Source organism: Halichoerus grypus, chromosome 6 (genome assembly GCF_964656455.1).
Source record: "Halichoerus grypus chromosome 6, mHalGry1.hap1.1, whole genome shotgun sequence".
NCBI classification, from domain to species: Eukaryota; Metazoa; Chordata; class Mammalia; order Carnivora; family Phocidae; genus Halichoerus; species Halichoerus grypus.
This window is the reverse complement of record NC_135717.1, coordinates 170,638,730-170,657,988: the sequence shown is the minus strand read 5'-3', so window position 1 is coordinate 170,657,988 and position 19,259 is coordinate 170,638,730. Positions and strand designations below refer to the sequence as shown.

The 19,259-nt window shown below is 41.4% G+C and overlaps 1 protein-coding gene across 11 annotated transcripts in view; it reads right to left on the bottom strand.

Annotated features, from left to right (window-relative positions):
- Positions 1–19,259, bottom strand: part of TNRC6B (trinucleotide repeat containing adaptor 6B) — a 239,739-nt gene that overhangs the window by 24,942 nt on the left and 195,538 nt on the right. For 10 of the 11 annotated variants that reach the window (XM_078076651.1, XM_078076653.1, XM_078076656.1 and 7 more), the window contains 7 exons: positions 18,069–18,227; positions 16,504–16,679; positions 13,571–13,645; positions 12,665–12,710; positions 11,308–11,456; positions 10,054–10,224; positions 5,924–6,049 (listed from right to left, as the gene is read on the bottom strand). In XM_078076651.1, the coding sequence (XP_077932777.1) occupies positions 5,924–6,049; positions 10,054–10,224; positions 11,308–11,456; positions 12,665–12,710; positions 13,571–13,645; positions 16,504–16,679; positions 18,069–18,227 (902 nt within the window). The remainder of the gene's footprint in view (positions 1–5,923; positions 6,050–10,053; positions 10,225–11,307; positions 11,457–12,664; positions 12,711–13,570; positions 13,646–16,503; positions 16,680–18,068; positions 18,228–19,259) is intronic. The other variant, XM_078076652.1, reaches the window with a different exon arrangement.

Sequence of the window (19,259 nt, the reverse complement as noted above, 5' to 3'; positions counted from 1 at the left end):
CCAATCTGCTGGCCTCCGAAATAAATAGCCATTGTCTGAGCCTTCTTTTCTTCCCACTTCTCCGTTCAGTTTTAAAAGCTCTACTGAACAAATCAGCTAGTCTCTTGATTTCTTCTCTTCAGTCTTGAGAACGTATGCCATCCTTTGCCAAGAGCCATGCTTCCCACCCACCTCCAATATTCCTATCCCTTGAAATTAGCTAAAGAAACCACCATTCAAAGTAAAACATGCATATGATCCAGCAGGACCCTAGGAAACAAATTCATCCTAGGAGACAAATATAGGAATATTCATAGCAGCACTGCTCATAATAACAGAAATCTGGAAACTACCCAAATGTCTACTGGTAGTGGAAGAGATAAATAACCGATGGTATATTCATGTAACAGAATACTATATGAACCACAACTGCCCAAATCAACATGGGGAAATCTAAGAAACACTGTCAAGTGAAAAAAGTCAGAGAAGGCTACATACTGCATGTTTTTGTTACATAAAGTGCAAAAAAAAGGCAAAATCAAACTATACTGTGTAAAGATAGATACGGAAAGACTATAAAGAAATGCATGTTTTATTCTTTAAATTTAATTTGGATGCCAGCATCTTCTACGTGCCATAAATTGACAGTCATAAAGACTAGAAAGGTTACCCTTGAGGACTTCCTGTCTAGCTTTGCCCAACGTTTTGCTTCCCCAGACTACACATGCACCGTCCTTCTCCAATGAATACAAAAGGACCAGAGAGAAGCACCACTAGGCTCCTGGCAAATGGCTATTCATGCCTGGGTTGCAGAGTAATTAAAGTGCAGGTTTGCACATTCCCGTAGCAGGGAGTTAATTACTCTGGCTTAAAAGCCCTTCAATCTCCAGCTGGGCTGGAGAAAAGGAAGATCTAGCTGGAGTCAATATGGCATTTAACGAAGCACTGCAGGTGCAAAATGACAGCAATTTAAAGCAACACAAAAGCCTGGTAGAATATGTTACTTTCTGAATATTTGAGTACCAGGAGGAAAAAGGCAAGGTAGAAACCCAAGACCTGTAACATCCGTAGCAAATCTTAAAGACGAGTTTCAATGTGATATTACTTATCAAAAAAATTAGGTGTTCATGTCTTTTGACCCATAAATTTCATTCTGGGCAACTAAATCTGGAAATAATGTGGGCACAGATCGATGTGTAAGATGGCATACAAGATCTATGGGTGGGGCGCCTGGGTGGCTCAGTCGGTTAAGCATTTGCCTTCAGCTCAGGTCATGATCTTGGGGTCCTGGGATCCAGTTCTGCATCAGGCTCCCTGCTCAGTGGGAAGCCTGCTCTCCCCCTCCCTCTGTCCCTCCCCCCTGCTCCTATGCCTGCTTTCTCCCTCTCTTTCTCAAACAAACAAACAAACAAGATGTTTTAAAAAAGAGATCTATGGATAAGGGTTTCTCTACTGCATTATTTATAACAGTGAAAAATTAGAAACAATTTAATATCCAGTAATGGGGAAGAGAATGTTTCAGGAAATCAAAGTAAATCTACCTGATGGAACATTATGCCTTCTTCATGAAGAGTGATCGACAGGAAGACTATGTTGTAACAGGGCAAATACTAGGTATGACCCAAAGTTAACAGAAACAGCAGGATATAGTGACCACAAATGTCATTATGTGAAAAGCATGCCTGTACATGAACGGTCTGAACAGGGGATTTTGTAAAAATAATCCCTGTCACTGCATCTGGGTTGGGGGTTCCTGGAAGAATTTTTTTTTTCCGTTATCCAAACTTTCAGTGTGGTTATTATATTGTCTTAAAAAAGGGGGGGTAGCGCCCGGGTGGCTCAGGTCATGATCCTAGGGCCCTGGGATCGAGCCCCCGCATCGGGCTCCCTGCTCCGCGGGAAGCCTGCTTCTTCCTCTCCCACTCCCCCTGTGTCTCTCTCTGTCAAATAAATAAATCTTAAAAAAAAAAAAAAAAAAAAAAAGAGCTACCCAACTGCTTTTTTAAAATTTGGAAATGTGAGGAAAAAAACTGAGGTTTCCATTGTTTAATATTCTGCCCCCATTATGCATCAAATAAACGTTAACCACGGTTTGCTAAATAAACAAATCTCAAAAATGTACAACACAAATACTTTTCTTTTCCACACAGATCAGACGCTTTGGTCATAAAGGGATTGGCAGCCTGAGGTCTCTTAGACTAAGTTAACTATGCTTTCCCTAACAATTCCACTTACTAAATCATTCTGAAATGTATCTTCCCGTGACTTGACATAGATTTACTCAAAATATGTGCCCTGCGCAGTTGTAGATGCTCAGGATCCAGCAGTGAACAAAGCAGACACAGACCCGGCCACTGTGAAGCTTAGCACACACCTGGGGGTGAGGAGAGCAACTGTACTGTACACAGCCCGGCCTCGGAGAGCCTCTCTGAGAAGACACCATGGCAGCAGACGTCTGAAGGAAGTACGGATGGAGCCCGGGGGCAATCTTTGAGAACAGCGGTCCAAACACGCTTGGTGCCCTAGGGCAAGTTGACTGGAGAGGCCAGAACTAACAGGAGGGAGAGTGGTAGGTGTCTGGGGTGGGGAGGTCACCAAGAGCATCAAAGCCCACAGTAAAGAGCTGGCTTTGTATTCTCAGTGAGAGAGGGAGCCATGAGAGGACAAAGTGGTAACATGATTTACCCTTAACTTTCTGTGATGCTAGAAAAGCTTCCCATCTATTCGTTCGGTAGCCACCAACCAGGTGTGGCAATTTAAGTTTAAATCAATTAAAATTAAAATTTCAGTTCTTCCACCCCACTGGTCACGTTTCAAGTGCTCAGGTGGCTGAGGGCCACCCTGGACTGTGGTTTTAGAGGCTCGTCAGAATGCTGGGTGGAGAAGACACTGGAGGCAGGCAGGTGCTGAAGAAAGCAGGGCAGGACCAGTCGGGAGGCCACTTCTGGGAGAGAAACAGTGGTCGCCTGCCACGGGTCATGCTAGCAGAGGTGGTAGGAAATAGGTTCAGAACAGAGTTCTGAAGGGGGATTTGTTGATGGAATGTGAGCTGAGAGGACCCCCCCACTAGCTCTGAGGTCTGTGGCCTGAGCACCTGCAGGATGGGAGTGCCATTTACTTGGAGGAAGAGGATGTTTTAGAAGGGAGTATGGGATGGAATCACAAGCTCTGTTTTGGACATGTTGACTTGAAGTGCCTGTAAGGCATCCTAATAGAGATGCCCAGAGGTCTATGGAATTGAGAAGACAGATCTGGGCTGAAGACAGTCTTGCGACTGTCAATATTTAGAGCCATTCACTGGGCAAAATCACCCAGCAGCAGCTGTAGATGGTGAGAAGAGGAAGAGGGTCAAGAAGTCAGACTGGGGCTCTCTGATGGTAAATGTTGGGGAGGTAAGGAGAAGCTCGTAAAGGAGATGGACGAAGAAAGGCAGGTGGAGAACCACTGTACAAGGTGTCCAAAAGCCAAATGAACGAAAAGTTTCAGAAGGGAGGGCGTGACCATCTATGTCAGATGCTGCTGATATGGTAAGAAGAGACTGGAGAACAGACTACGATATTCCACAACACGAAGGTCATCTGTGATCTTCACACTGTCTTAATTCTCACTGCCACCACCTTCCCTGGACTCCTTTGCTCTAGTAAGTCTGCTATTCAAACATGTCCTCTACATTTCTGTCAATGTTATTTTTCTAAAACATAAGTTTTCCTGCATTGCCACTCAGCTGAAAAATCTTGCCCAATACTACAGTATCTATGGCAGCAGCAGCTAAACTTTAGGGTGCAGATAAAAATCACCAGGGGGTGACTAGGCCCTAACTCCCAAGATTCTGTCTCAGTAGATTGGGGGAGACCTGGGAACTGTATTTTTAAGTAGCAACCCAGATAACAGTTACAAGGGACAAAGTCCAAAGTCCAAACTCCTTAGCAAGGCAAACAAAGCTTTTCCAAAACTGGTGCCAAACTTCCTGACTAGTTTTTTCCTATGCCACTCTAGACAACATCTATATGCTTCAACAAACTCAAACTAATTATTCAAATCAATTGCATTGTCCCAAACATACCATGTTCTTCCAGATATTACTGCTCCTTATCCAAGCTGCTCCTGCTGCTTAGAAGGCAGCTTTAACCCAGCCGTACTCAGCAAACTCTTGACTCATCCTTCAAGACCCAGCTTAAATGTCATTCCTAGTGCGAGGCCTCGCCCAGCTCCCAAACTGTGTTAGACATTTCTTTTCTTTTTTTTTTTTTTTTTGACAGAAACATATCGAGAGACGGAACACAAGCAGGGGGAGTGGGAGAGGGAGAAGCACGCTTCCCGCTGAGCAGGGAGCCCGATGCGGGGCTCGATCCCAGGACCCTGGGATCATGACCTGAGCCGAAGGCAGACGCTTAACAACTGAGCCACCCAGGCGCCCCTGTGTTAGACATTTCTATGTAACATTTATCATGCTGCCTATTTGCTGAGTACTCTGCCATCATCCCCACCAACTCCAGGAGGGTATGATAGGAGACGGCAGTTTCTTCATCTGTGCAAGGCCAACTGCACCACCAGGCACAGTGCAGACGTCTGATAACCACAGGACTGTGGCCTGACCCCAGGCATGCTGGAGGGTGCTCTGGGAGTTAGGAAGACGCAGTGACTGTGGAGTGCTAGGGAAGTTGGCAGCAGCTCTGTCTACAGGACAGACTGCTACCTGGAGCCCGGGGGACGACTGGAACTTAGAGAGAGGGGCAAGGAAGGAGAGACACCAAGAGGACCCCCAGACCCCCGGCGCAGGACCATGGGAGACGAGAGGGTGGGGCGACGAACATTTTATCCCCTACTAAGATAGTTATGGACTCAATGTCAAACACAGAATTTGAAATCTATAGGATATGGTTTCAAATAAATATTTTAAGCCTATGTCTTATATTTCAAAAACAAAACAGCAACAAAACCTGACCCTTTACAACCTGTTGGTTGGACCTAATAAGTGTCCCACCCCCTTTTATAGGACGGGACAGACTCATAGCTCTTTATCTTGGTTCACTGAAGTAACAGTCTAAGGAGACTAAGTCAGACACTGAATCCTTACGTGGGCTCCTCAGCTTTTATATTGCTCCTCAGATCCATTTTCTCACAAAGAGGTGTAAGGGACAGTTTGTGGCACAAATCTCTCCCCTGTACCCTGCAAACAACTCACTGCACATCTCCTACTAAGAAATGGACCTTTTTTTAAAAGGTTTCCCAAAAGACTTTACCCCACAACACAGAGCTGCTCCAAGAGTAAGTCTCTGCCACTTCATTCTAAATCCCCCCTCCCAGAGCCCCTAGTCAGTATTTCAGAATCCATCTCCTCAAAACTTCTCAGAGTAACCCAGAGCCTGGCTATTCTCCTGTTTATCTGCAGGTAAATCCTCAAGGGCAACCAACTTCAGAATGTTGACACATCAGGATTTATAAAGTAGTTTTATTTACATGCAATTAAAACAATCAATGCAGTATTAGAAAAATATAGAGACGTCTAAAAGGAATATAATCATAACGCTTTTCATGCAAAAACATCTTTGTATGTATGATACAATAAAGAAATGAGTTTGACATTTTGTTCTAAAAATTTTGATCTGGGGGCACCTTGGTGGCTCAGTCAGCTAAGCGTCTGATTTTGGCTCAGGTCATGATCCCAGCCTCCTGGGATCAGGCCCCGCATCGGGCTCCCTGTTCAGTGTGGAGCCTGTTTCTCCTCCTGCCCCTCCCCCTGCTTGTGTTTTCTCTCTCTCTTCTCAAATAAATAAGTAAAATCTTTATAAGTAAGTAAATAAATATCTTGATCTAGATTTTTTACGTTTTAGACATTTAGGTAACTATTATTCCTTTTATGCTCATAAAACCTGTCAGTTGGTGACTGATAACCACCGGGATAGGCTTTACTGATGAATTGTGGAAACATAAAATTGCTTACCTGGGGGGAAATAAACTGGGGAGGCACTTGCGCCCGGAGATTAGGAGAAGAATTCAGTGGCTGCACTGGCGTGTGCATACCTCTCGATTGTGCTGTGCTATTTCCAAACAAACCATGATTGCCACCCTGTAAACATAACAGCAACAGTAAGGCTTTTTGTTAATGTAAGAAAATGCAAAAAAGAAACAGTTCTGGTTTTCTATCCCTCAGAAGAATCATATCCTGTGTTCCACGGAATCACAGAATTTTATAACTGAAAAGTTCCTGGTCTTGGAATGCCTGGGAAAATTATTCAAATCAAATCATGCACATAGCACCACCACCCCTGCAGTCGGATGCACTCTATAACCAAAAGGGTTAAATTTGGTCAAATGTTAAAAAATGCACTAATTTTTTTTTGTAATTGAAACATATAGGCAATATAATGTTTATTTCAACTACTCTCTCTTTTCTCTTTTTTTTAAAAGATTGCATTTACCAAATTTATTCTCAAGTCCAATAATCTGAGCTCCATCTTGAAAGGCACCTGAGTACAAATGCAGGCTTCTTCTGAATAATAGCAAGTGTAGAACAACACTAGGACATAATGTCTCTGAATTGATTAGTTCAATCATAGAATCAGTGCCACCAAATCGTAGCCTAGCTCCATGAGAACCCTACTCCAGATCTGAACACCCTTCCCTGTCTTGGGTCTGCTTGATCCCTTCTTTGCTAGATGAGAAAATCTAAACCAAGAGTGAGATTAAAAAAAAAAAAAGAAAAGAAAAGAAAAAAGAAAAAAGAAGCAGAAAAGGGAAAAAGTGAAAAACCATTACAGGGACACCAAAAAAAACCCATTACTCACCTTTAACTTCTCATTCCAATGTATGAACATTAGTCTGGTTAAAAATAAGCTTAATTCCCTGATTTCTGGAGGACCAACTCACTGGAGCACTTCTAGACTATTCTAATCAAAGAGCTACAGGAAACTGGGCTAGATGATGGCCCTTCTGTTCTGACTTGTTTCAAGCCGAGAACAGCCCTTCAGCAAAGAACTTGACACTGTTCCCTGTGTCTGAGGACAGCTTCTACACCATCTCCACTTGGCCTCTTCAGGGCCCAGCTCAGAGGTCATCCTCATAAAGGAAGTCTTCCCCAAACCTTCTTCCTCGTTTCACATTCAAATTAACTGAGCCCACCTCTATGTTCTCAAAACACTTTAAACACTCTTTGATAGCACCCATCAGCAAGTCATATTAATTTTCCATTCTGTCTTTCCACCACCAGCTTAATACTTCCCTCTTTGTATTCCCAGAACTCAATAAAGTCCTAGTCTGTAGGATGCAAACGTCATTAAAAACCAATTCCATATACTTGACAACATCCCACTGAATATCTTTAGTGAAGACAGCCGTACCACTGCTTGTACCAAGTATGTGTATTCTGAAGTCACAGAAGATGAGAAGTCACATCTTCTCCCTGGCATAGTGGGGATTCAGGTAATTTTAAAGAAGAATTCTGTAACAGCACCCGTAAGTTCTAGAACACTGAAGATATTTCAATGGCTTAATGATTCAAAATAGATTAAGGGACTGCTACCGGGAAATTAATGAACTTAAAAGCACTGAAAATAAAAATGGCTATGAACATAAAGTAGAAAAGGCAATCAAAATCTGTGTATATCTCATAAAAGAAAATCAAACATCCACCATGAATTTTAAATCTCCCCAAAGACTGTTTAAACACGAAAAGACCTTTAATTCTACAAGCTGTAATGTCTCCACTTCCCCTGTCTTACTAATCAAACTGTCACTCTAAGGTGACATGGTTTGGCTCTAATTTTTCTAAGATCGTGGGAGTTGGTAGCTTACCTACTGATCATTCTCAAGAACACAGGAAACATCTGTTTCACTGAGAATATTCTGCTAAGATCATTCTCACACTTTACTATAAAAGTAATGACCTTGTTATGAGATGCTAATTACTCATGGTTGGGTCCTTGGATGGTGGGGTTTCTGGTAGCTGAAGTTCTTTGCCAGAACCCATGTTTTAAAAAGTCCAAAACTGCTTTAAATTCCAACATCTCTTTTGGTAAGAAATATCAGAAGGAATCTGCCTTTTTTTTGTTTTTGTAAAATCAGGCCCTATTTGCACATTCCCAGTGGACAGATGCCACCCCCACCCCACTGCCCAGAGGTTTTAGGTTTGCTTTATCAAGTGTCTCTAAAGCCGTATCAAGCCCTGTGATAGGTCTGATATGGGTAATAGTATAGACGAGTCAACAGGAGTCTATCAAAAAACACCTTCTCTCTTTTTAAATATGGAACCCTGGCACTGCTGCTCATTTTCTTGGCTCAGAAGTAGCTATTTCGCAGAGTAATAAGTTTAGTGGCAATCATACATAGTTTTTTTTAAGACTGTATTTAGAAATTAGGAAAACGGTCATCAAATGCTTATATGTATGTTAATGGCGGTTTATCTGGTTATTTCTACAGCTTTATTGTTGAATATAAGGCTTTTATGATGACCTGAGTTTTAGTATTTATTGGTGATGGCTGCCTCAACTACAGTGTTTAAAATAGAAAGGCATATAAATTAAAAACAAGGTTACCAAGCTGATTGAAATTTGTGACTTGAAAATAAAAATCTTACATTTTAATTTTTAATTATGAACTATATTAAGCCTGCATGAAAATGGTGTAGAAGAACCACGACCATATTTAGATAAAATGTGTATCCACCGGATTCACAATGGACTTTGTAGCATTCCATTTTTAGGATAAAAAAAACCCAAAGAGGAATGACTTTTTCTTAGAGTCCAGTGCCAGCTACTTTGGCTGGTCTATTATACTAAAAATCATATACTAATGGCTCTTGATAAATGTGCAGTTCTGTAGGCATGTTTGTATTTATCATTAATCAAAAGTGTGAGGACTATTTTATATTTTCTATACCTCAGTCCAAAAAAAAAGAGCTGCCCCAAACCACTGATATAATTATTTCTTCTTTGTTTATATAAGCAATACATGTCTATGTCCTCTGTGGAAACATTAAGAAAAACAGTGAAATATAAAAAAAAAAAACAAGAAATTACCCATAATTCCCAAACCGGAGATAACCAACCGAACACATGGATATCATATGATCCATTTTTAAAATGTGCTACAGCAATAATTAGAAAGCATATGAAAGACCTGTGTGCAACTGAAGGATTATGGTGTGAGAGGTGTTTTATAATACCTTTTCACTTGTTTGTGAAAGTCAGCATGTGGAAACAGAATGGATACAATTAATAATTAAATGTCCTTCCATGACATCCTGAGGTGAGAGTCACAGTGACAGGTAAATGGTCACAGAACTGTGGCTAGGAAAATATCATCACTGGGGTCACTGTCACAGAGGAATTGTCTCCAAATTCCTGGTTTTCTCCTCGAGAACTACCCCGGAGCTGCTGTGGGGTGACAGAGGCCTGCCGCGTTATGTCAGGCCCGCGGAGGTGAGGGGGCCCCAGAGGCCTGCCCTGCCAGTCTCACTCCTGGTGCACGGCCCCTCCTGGGAGGACTGAGGCCCGCCCCTAGGAAACATCCAATCTTCCCAAAACTTCATTCTCCCCTATCAAATTACCTCTCTCTGGGTAATTATTGTATTTTACACTTAAAGACACTAGATTTTAAGATGCTGTAACGCTCGAGTATTTACTACTACTAGTTTTGCTGCTATTTTCTATTTAGAAGTTTTACTAAATTGAAAGGACTTCAAAAATATCACTTGCCATTCAATCCAAGGTTAAGAATGGCAAATTTGTTGCTAAGTTAGATGACATAAAGTACCTACATACCCTCCTTAACATTTTCCTAAGCTAGTTCTTAGGAACTTAGCTTAACTTAGAACTTAGTTACCTTCTTAAATGTGAACTTATGACCAAAAATGAGAAGACAAAAGAAACAGATTTAAATAAAATCCATGTTGAGAAAATATGAAGAGAGATGGGTTCTACGGGCTAAGAGATCTCTAAAGCCTATACTTAGTATCATTCTGTGCATTCAGTAATCAACAAATTTCCCAAGACAGACAAATGATGCAATCAACTGCAGACCAGGGCCAAGGCGAGGCCACAGCCAAGCAGTTGTAAATTTGAGAGGCCTCCTTACTTGTCTAGCAGCGAAGTTTTGGGGGTTGAGCCCTGTGCCGATTGCTCCAAGGCTGACGTTGGGTAGTGTGGAACCAGAGGGAGACAGCTTGTAGCTGGGAGAAGGGGAGAAGGGAGAGCAGGGAGCCTCATCCCCAAGGCACCCATCTTGATTGGAGAAAGGCAAAGTCAGCTGAAAAGTAGTAGGAGTTAGCCAATCACAATGAGTGTTGGTTAGTGAAGCAACAGAATGCAAGAAGGGACAAGAGAGAAACACTAGGAACAAACAGAATTAGAGTGTATTAGCAATAAACGAGGATGGAATTTGGATCTGATAAGAGTCATCACACTTGGCCCAAGAGACACCATCTGTCATCTCAGATACGGATTTTTTCTTATCCTGTAAGTCAATAACACGTTCTGTCCATTGCACTAGGATAAAAATTGCCAGACACTTTATTTTTATGCATCTAATATTGATTACTCTATGTGGCTGCTGAAAGAGAAGCCAGAATAAGCTTCTTGGGAATCTGTTGCTGCCTGGAACAGCATCATCAGTGGTGTCAAAAATGTGCCAGATCTAAAACTTTTGGTTTTAATTGCTTTCTGAAGATCCAGGGCTTGGCAAATCAGTATTCTGAATCAAGGAATTATTTCCTCCATCAGGAATGATAAAAATAAAAAGAACTAGGTATAAACAAACTTCTTTAAATCAGGTAGTTGAGAATTTGGACAGTACACCATTGTAACTAAAAATAGGTCACTAGGGGAATGGAGAAAGAACAAAGGAACTCTCTTAGAAATAACAAAAGAGAAAGTTCTGGGCCAGCTTGACTAAGCTAGAAGGCAAGGCCTTGGGAGATCCGGATTATTTGCACAAGATCCCAAATTTAATTTCTCATTGTATAGCAGCAGAAAAAAGAATTCAGAATAAATTTGTCTCTAAAATTTCTTCTACATGTTTCAAGTGTGCATTTCCCCTACTGTAAAAAGTCAGACCATTCATTTCCCCCTTCCAAACTTCATAAAATTTCTAAACACTCAGACCTTGTTCACAATACTCACATACTAAAGACAGATGGTTCTAGCTTCTGCCTAATCACCTGTTGACATCAACTGTTTTTACATCACCACTTACATGCAGGTGATGTTTGCGTTTTGCTCATTAATTAATTCAGTAATTCTATGCTTCCTCCTGGAACTGATTACCAAAAGAACAAACGGGAACCAAAGTGGTTCGCATCAATTACGGTCTTAAACAAAGGATTCGACTCACCTTCTCGAAATAAGGCCCACTATCTGTGGTTCCCATGTCTTTGGAATTAGGTGGACGGAACCCAGATCGATCCTTCCTCATGATATCATTAAAATCCCCGAGATTCATCGCTCGCTTGTCCACGTCAAATTTTTTATCTGGAAGGCTCCCTGAAAAGGAGCACAGAAGAAGTGAAAATTTCAAGAACCAATGTCTCCCTCATGACGAGGAGTTCTAGCCCCACTCTCTTCCCTGAGGTGTTGGGTGTAGACCACAAGGGATCTCGTTGGTTCAGGCTGCTGGGGACCCTCCCTGGAGCACATGTGGGTCCTTTTGTTCCTTTTTTAAAAACTCCTATCAGTTGTAGCTTGTTTTCAATGGAAGACTGAAAGAGAGACTTAGGGCCAACCTGGTAAAAATCTGACTAAAAAAATATTTCCACTGGTTATTGATATGTTTGATGAATATCACTTGCTCATAAACTCAAATGTGCTCAGGGAGAAAATTTGTCTCTTGCCCTTTTAGCATCTGCTAGATAAATGGGTGGGGCTGTGAAACAGTTATTGGGGATAAAAAGGCCTCGTGATTTCCCAGGTACCATGGTTATTCCTCCTTTTCTTCACAGCTCTGGAAATTTGCTGTTATACACTGACATGATCAGTGCCCCTGGAAGCTTACTTTTTTGTTATTCTTAGATTTTAAAATATCATAGATCAAAGGCTATTTCCCTTATGACCCAGGACTGTTTTCCTTTCTTCCTGGTTTGATTCTTTTTAAGTTCCTCAAGGTGAGCAACGGTGTCACGGGGATGACCCCACAGACCAAGGGCTGACATGGCGTCTGCCCCACCTGCAGTGGGGGTGCTCGTCAATAATGCAACACCCCAGTGCGGACGGGACTAGCAACCTGAGGGCAGAGGATGGCAGGGCCACAGACACACTGGGTTCGGCCACACACCACAGTTTTTAACAATCTGAATTAGGTTCCAATATTTAAATATCAGGTTGTCAATGTATGTCTAAATTTCTGGCCCTGCTTGAAAACTGGAAGCTCTGACAAGGCTGAACCTTTACTCTCCAGGGCAACAACCGCTAAGGGCCGAGCAAGGCTGAGTCCTTTATCCTTTACGTGGTACACAGGCCGCCCACAGCTAACCAGTGGCCTCCAACTCCCACCTGCTTACACCTGGCACACACCCTTCATTTACATGACTTTCCTGGATCCTGCAGCCGTTTGGAGTTTTCAACCCCTACCTAGTGTCTAGGATGGTCCTTCATGTCTGCTGAGCAGCACCCATCCCAACTCAAACTGAGCAGGGATCCAACATGGCATCATTAACAACAACATATTCCATTCATATTAGTGGAGTGATACACACCTACAGACAAATCCATTTTGCTGCCTGGATTATCTTCAGTTTGACTCTGAAAAAGCAGCAACAGGGAGGGAGGATTAAAGGTTTGAATTCAAAGTCTGGATCAGAGAAAAAAAATGGCATTATTTACATGAGAGCTGTGGCGTCCTACAGGCACTATACAAGATTCTTTCGACGTGAACCTTACACTGGGATGAAGACAAGATCATTTAGGATACGACTAATTTGATTGCTGTTGGGTGTCTATATTCCTAAATTCAATTTTCACACAGAAGTAGCTTCAGTAATTCTATGGACAGAGCAATAGTTAAGTAGCTGCTTAGAGAAATAAAACCCTGCTCAAGTTCCAGTCGGCTCGGGATCAAATTCCACGAGTGTCAGCCAAATGATGACAACTTCTTCTCGTGACTTGTCAAGTCATCAAATCTGGTAATGTGCAGCCAAGTCAAGCTATTTGTCTTTTGGCAACCAGGGACGGGGTGTCCCCACGATGTTCCCAAGAGAGAAGGAAAAAAAAAGAGGAATCCTACAAGAACTCCTTATATAATTAATTACAAATACTTTCTCTAGTTATTTTGCTCTTGCTGCCGTTTTCAAAACTGTAATATTAACACTGGTACAGCAGTAGTCAGGGAAAATTATGTAAGTTTAAGGCCTGGCTCTTTCTTCCTCTAAGCATCTAAGGAAAAGGATACAAGGACTACAAATTCAAAAGCCGTAAGCTTTAAATATTGGAGTATTTAATTAAGAATAAGCGAATAGAGGATAAATATTGCTTACTCCAAATCAGAAACATTGCTTAACCAGTTTCTAACTCTGTAATGTTGTATTCTATGTGGCAGCGGTCTTAGCATTTGTACTAAAAGTAAAAGCTGGGCTGTATTACACTTGTAAGAAAATGAAACTTACCAGCAATCCCATATTTGAAAACTGTTTGGCAAGAGGATTCATCCATGAATCATTGTTTCCTCCTTTCAGTGAGCACTACAGAAATGAAATATGTAACCTCAGAACCAAATTATTTTCTCTCACTTCGTATCTGAGTTGCATTTAAGTACTGATGGAAAATGCAGAACCAATAGTTTACCTTTTTTAACCCAAATTTCCCTCTTTAACTATGGTTATTTTGGTATTTTATCCGTTAGTCTGAAAGATTAATAAGCTTTAGATCTATCTGTGTTTTCATTCTTATTCTATTCGTCACACTGAATTAGAAGTAACTGGAAAAACATTGGTCAGCTGGGTTTTTTTTTTTTAAGATTTTATTTATTTATTTGAGAGAGAGAGAGCACAAGCAGGGGGAATGGCAGAGGGAAAGGGAGAAGCAGACTCCACACTGAGCAGGGAGTCCAGTGCGGGACTCAATCCCTGGACCCCGGGATCATGACCTGAGCTGAAGGCAGACGCGTAACTGACTGAGCCACCCAGGCGCCCAGGTCAGCTGGTGTTTTTACCTTATAAACAGAAGGAAATATCAGATCTTCTAAAATACAACGTTTGCATGCTAGTACTTTTCCTTTTACTACCTCCTTGTAACCCGGTTTGTATTAGAAAAGAAAGAGTTCAATGCTAGTGCCTGTTATTTGGAAAATAAATAGGCACTAGCCTGTTAAAACAGACTATTTAAGCTGGTCATTAGTCTCTGTGTGGATACAATGAGAACTCAGCCACGCACCCTTCATCTGCTTGTTTCACAGTATAAACAACAGGGGTCCCCGTGGGAAAGAGGCCCTAGCAGAACACATCACTGATCTTACTGCAAAGGCAGGCAGGCGCTGAGTTTTTGTTTCTTTTTTTTTTTAAGATTTTATTTATTTATTTATTTGAGATAGAGCTGGCATGAGCAAGAATGGGGGGAGGGGGAGAGGGAGAAGCAGGCTTCCCGCTGAGCGGAGAGCCCGATGCGGGGCTCGATCCCAGGACCCTGGGATCATGACCTGAGGTGAAGGCAGATGCCTAACCAACTGAGCCACCCAGGCGCCCCTGAATTTTTGTTTCTTAAGGGACCTAGTTTCTTCCTGAAACACGACACCCAACATCAGCTCCCCTTTTACTTCTACGGAGAAGGCAGGTGGAACTGTGATGAGGCCTTGGTGGGGACAGGGGGTGATGGGGCTTTGTGCACTTGTACATTCTACAAATAAAAACTCTGTGTTTTGATGATATTTATTATGTCAATTTTATTATTCTTGAAAGTGAGTAAGTTCACTAACATTAAAGGTTTTAAGGTCAAGAAAGCCCTCACTGGAGGGATGGGAGAATTGGTAGTTTTTGTTTAACACAAACAGTTTCAGTTTTGCAGACGAAAAGAGTTTTGTGGCGAGATGTGGTGATGGTTGCACAACAGCGTGAATGTACTCAACGCTACTGTACTGTCTGTGCACCTAAAAATGGCTAAAATGGTAAATCTTATGTTATCTGCCTTTGATCACAATCAGTAAAAAGAAGGCCCTGGATACAAAAGGTCAGAATTGTCAGTCATGGGGCAGAAACACTGAATTCCCACTGAGCTGGATCAATTACATCTTGGGGCCACCCGAGTGGACCAGCACCTTTCCCTCGCTCAATTCCGGTCAATCAGCAGTCTCCCTCGACTGTCTTTTCATTCTGTCTCACTGGGAATTTGTAAATGACAAAAACAAAGCCACAGCAAGCCAGACAACATGAGAGTACAAAGATGCTGAGAAATTTACTGAATAATTACTTCTGTGACTACGGGGAGGAAACAGAAGTCCTTAGAAGGGAAACTGTAACTGGCTGCTTAAACAGGATGCCTCCAAAAGGAACTACCTGTGTTCTTAGGCTACTGAGTTACCGTATTCAGCACAAAATTAATATCCTGCAGCAAAGGGGATGAAGGTACAGCCCCCTTAGCCAACTGAAGACCTTCCAGGAGGGTACTTGGTATTGGAAACCAGGACAATATTCACTGTGAAATGTTTCACAGGGCAGCAAGGCTCCCATGTTGAAATTAAATATATGACTGCCCATTCTTTATTTCCATCAATTTATCTGCAGAAGGGAAAGAACGCCTCTGCTGAGAGAGTGGTTCAGGTTCAAAGACTCGTTCTAGATTGAAACCAAAGTCCTCATCAAATTACGCAGATCAAAGTAGAAACTGAGTTGCTCTAAGACAAGGAAAGTGACAATTTTATTCTTTTTTTTTCTTTTTTAAATTAAGAAGGCTCCATGACCAGCGTGGAGCCCAGTGTGGGGCTTAAACTCACAACCCTGAGATCAAGACCTGTGCTGAGATCAAGAGTTGGATGCTCAACCAACTGAACCACGCAGGCGCTTCGGAAAGCAACAACTTTAGAACACAACCCGGTATGGGATGTAGATAAATCAGCCGGTTGCTACAGCAAGGTTACGCACTGGCACTTCACTTTGTTGGAAGAATGGTTCTGGGTTTTGGAATTTCCTTAATCGGATAAAAACCAGTCATGCTGATCGCCACTGGAAAAGCTATCTTTCTTTGGTTTCTCTTCTATATATCATGGGGACTTACCCTAAGGACTTCCTTGGCTTTAGAATGCAAAAGCATAAAACATTTATAAAGTGTGCCTTGAAAGCTTCCAAAGAATTATTATCATATGGAAACTAAAAGTGAAAAAAATCTCCTGTCTTTGAAAATTCCACTTTGCTCACAGCAACAGCTCTGTAGTTCGAGGTTTCAAGGTCATGGGGAAGGAAGATGAGGAGTAAAGAGGAAGTAATTATTTGCTCTTGAGAAAGTATTTTCCCCCTTACTTAGGACCTCAGGGACTCCTTCCATTAGAAAATTCTCAGTTCTGCCTTCTAAGAATGAAGAAACAAGCTCAAACATTTCTAAAGTGGGCTACCTTCATTTGTTTCTTTCCTCCTTGTCCCCAGCTTGCTGAGTTGTGGGAGGAAGCACTTCCCTGAGAGCCGGCGGTGTTCCAGACTCCTCCATCATCCTCCTCTTCCCAGCTGGGATGGCGAGTTCCCGTCACTGGACCGTCACTCTCCCCCCAGCCATCTTGCATAGATTTGGAATCTTTAAGAAAAGAATGGATCAACCGTTATGTAATAGCTGTATATGACAATACCCACAATGATCAGTCCTTATGAATGCAGCATTTTAGGGTATTTGGCATCTTATCTAATCCATCTATATGGTGAGGCAAACATTCTAGCCCCTTCCACATTCGTATTACCCAGACAAAGGGAAGGTGTAAGTATAGCTTTAACTATAGAAGATCCTGAAGAAGAGAAGACATTTTTTAAACTGTGAAGGTTTCGTGATGGAAGAAGGGTGATTCTAAGGTTGGGAAAGACACGGAAAAATCCTGACAGTACTGCTGAAGTATCTCCTTGTGCCAAAGGTCTGGTTAATGTCTTCCAACAGCCATTTTGGATCTATTTCAAGTTTACAGCGTGGTATTTCCCATGATGATACAACCAATTTTACAGTGAAAATCATGATGAAATCATGGTCTTTATAAAGCTATTTCTCTGAAGTGAAGTAGATTCATAATTTTTAAAATGCAAGTTACAGACACAAGAATGAATTTCTAGGATACAGCTAAGACTGTACTTCATGGGGCGCTGTAAGAGTCATAAATGTCATACAATAAAATTGACAACAGAATTTATTATTCTTGTTCAAATTTTGAGCATACAGTATGACCACATTTTTAAATCAAAAGATAATTCCTTAAGTCTGCAGTATGGCAGAAAAGAGATGTTGGAATACTTTTTCAGAAAACGACAAACAAGTGAAAATGGGCACTTGAAACTGAATTTTTCAACTGAGGAACATCCAATGAGACATTCCATAGCATCGGTTTACAAAGTTTTGCAAATTACTGTGACTACACATTGCCAGTTGGATCAAGGATAGCTTAGACTTTCAATGATTATGAATAAGTGTGACATGCTTTGTATAAAACACTCAAACGAAGAAATCTTTGTTGGGTTCAAGAAACCTCATGTGTTCCTATGTGGGTGGAAGTATGAGAGGAGAGACAAAGGGACGAGGAAGAAACAGAAGGATAAAGTCACTGAGTAGCAGAGACTGTGTTCCACAGTAAAAGCCAGGAAAGTCTTTTTAAAAACTATACTAACAAAGGGGCAGAAATGCAAAAGAGAGATGGTGAGCAATATTTAAGTTACTGGCAAAAAAAGCACCACGTCAACATTTCAATTCTGGCCAGATACTAAACCGAACATAAAAGAAAATCAACAAAATTAACTTCTGACTTCTAGACTGTAAACATGTTAACATATGCACAGCTAAGTCACTGCCATTTGGTACTGATCATTTATCAAAGGTTCACGGTCCTCAGTCTCACTGAAACAACAGTTTAAACATTAGAACACCCCACCAAAATGTCTGGCCCCCAAATTAATGGAGACTCCCTCACAAATAATGCTGTACACTTACTAGGTTTCATGGCATTTGGAGCGTTGGAGGGTGCATTCCCCCAGCCCGTGGTCGATGCTCCTGTGTCATCCATTTCACCCCACCCAGGACTGCTTTCGTTTGGCTCACCCCAAGCTGAAGTACCATTATCTGGAGCAGGTGGTGTGCTTTTGCTCCAGACTGCAAAGAAAGAAAACGGCTAAGAATGATCTGTTAAAGGAAACATCCTAACATCCAGGGAGCGGATATGGGGTGGGGGTGAAGGTAGGAGGAACAGGCAATCCTCTATTCTGTTGCCAGAAATACGAATGGGTTCCACCCTCATGGAGGCAAATGGCATTGTCACTTTAACTTTTGGCCCAGCAATTCCACTGCCAGGGAATTATACCATAGATATACTTGTAAAGTACATAAAATTACATGTACAACAATGCTCACCGTATCACTGTTGGAGGCCATTTGGAAGCGACCTAAGTATCTATCAAAAAGGGACTGGTTAGGCCAATTGTGTCACCCATGAAATAAATACTGTACACAAAGCAAATAAAAGACAAAAATGTATGTGCTAACATGGAAAGTTTTAAAGTATGATGAAAAAAGCAAGGTGAAGAACAGTGTATACAGTACAATCCCTTCTGTGTAAAAGCTGTAAAGGATAGATATATTTAGCTATAGGTATGAACAAAATTTTTGAATGAGACACAAAACTCTAAGGGATTACCTGTGGGAAGAGACCCTAGGGGCTAAGATTCTTTTATTTATTATATTTTGCTTTTCTGTACAGTTTGAAGGTTTTTACTATATGGATAATAAATTTTTTTCACATGTTAGCAGGTTTTATGCTGGACAGGGAATTAATGAGCAATCTTTATTTCCTTCTTCATTCTTTTCAATATTTGAGGGGGAAAAAAAAGAACCAGTTAAAAGCAATCATTTTCTAAGTGGCCATAACTGCATTCACTCAACAGTATGCTTACTTGAGGAGTGGAAAACTAAATATTAATTCTACCTTAAAAACAAAACCAAAAACCCCACCTGAACAGTGCATCCCCTTAATTTGTTGAATTATATGCTTTATGGGGACATTCAAGTTGACGATGCCAAAGATGGTATTACTAGCACTACTTTTAATTTACCAGGTATGGGGTTTCTATTCAAATAGAGCAAGAAGAAAGTTTAATTCTGGGCAACTGATTATCATGAGAGAACACT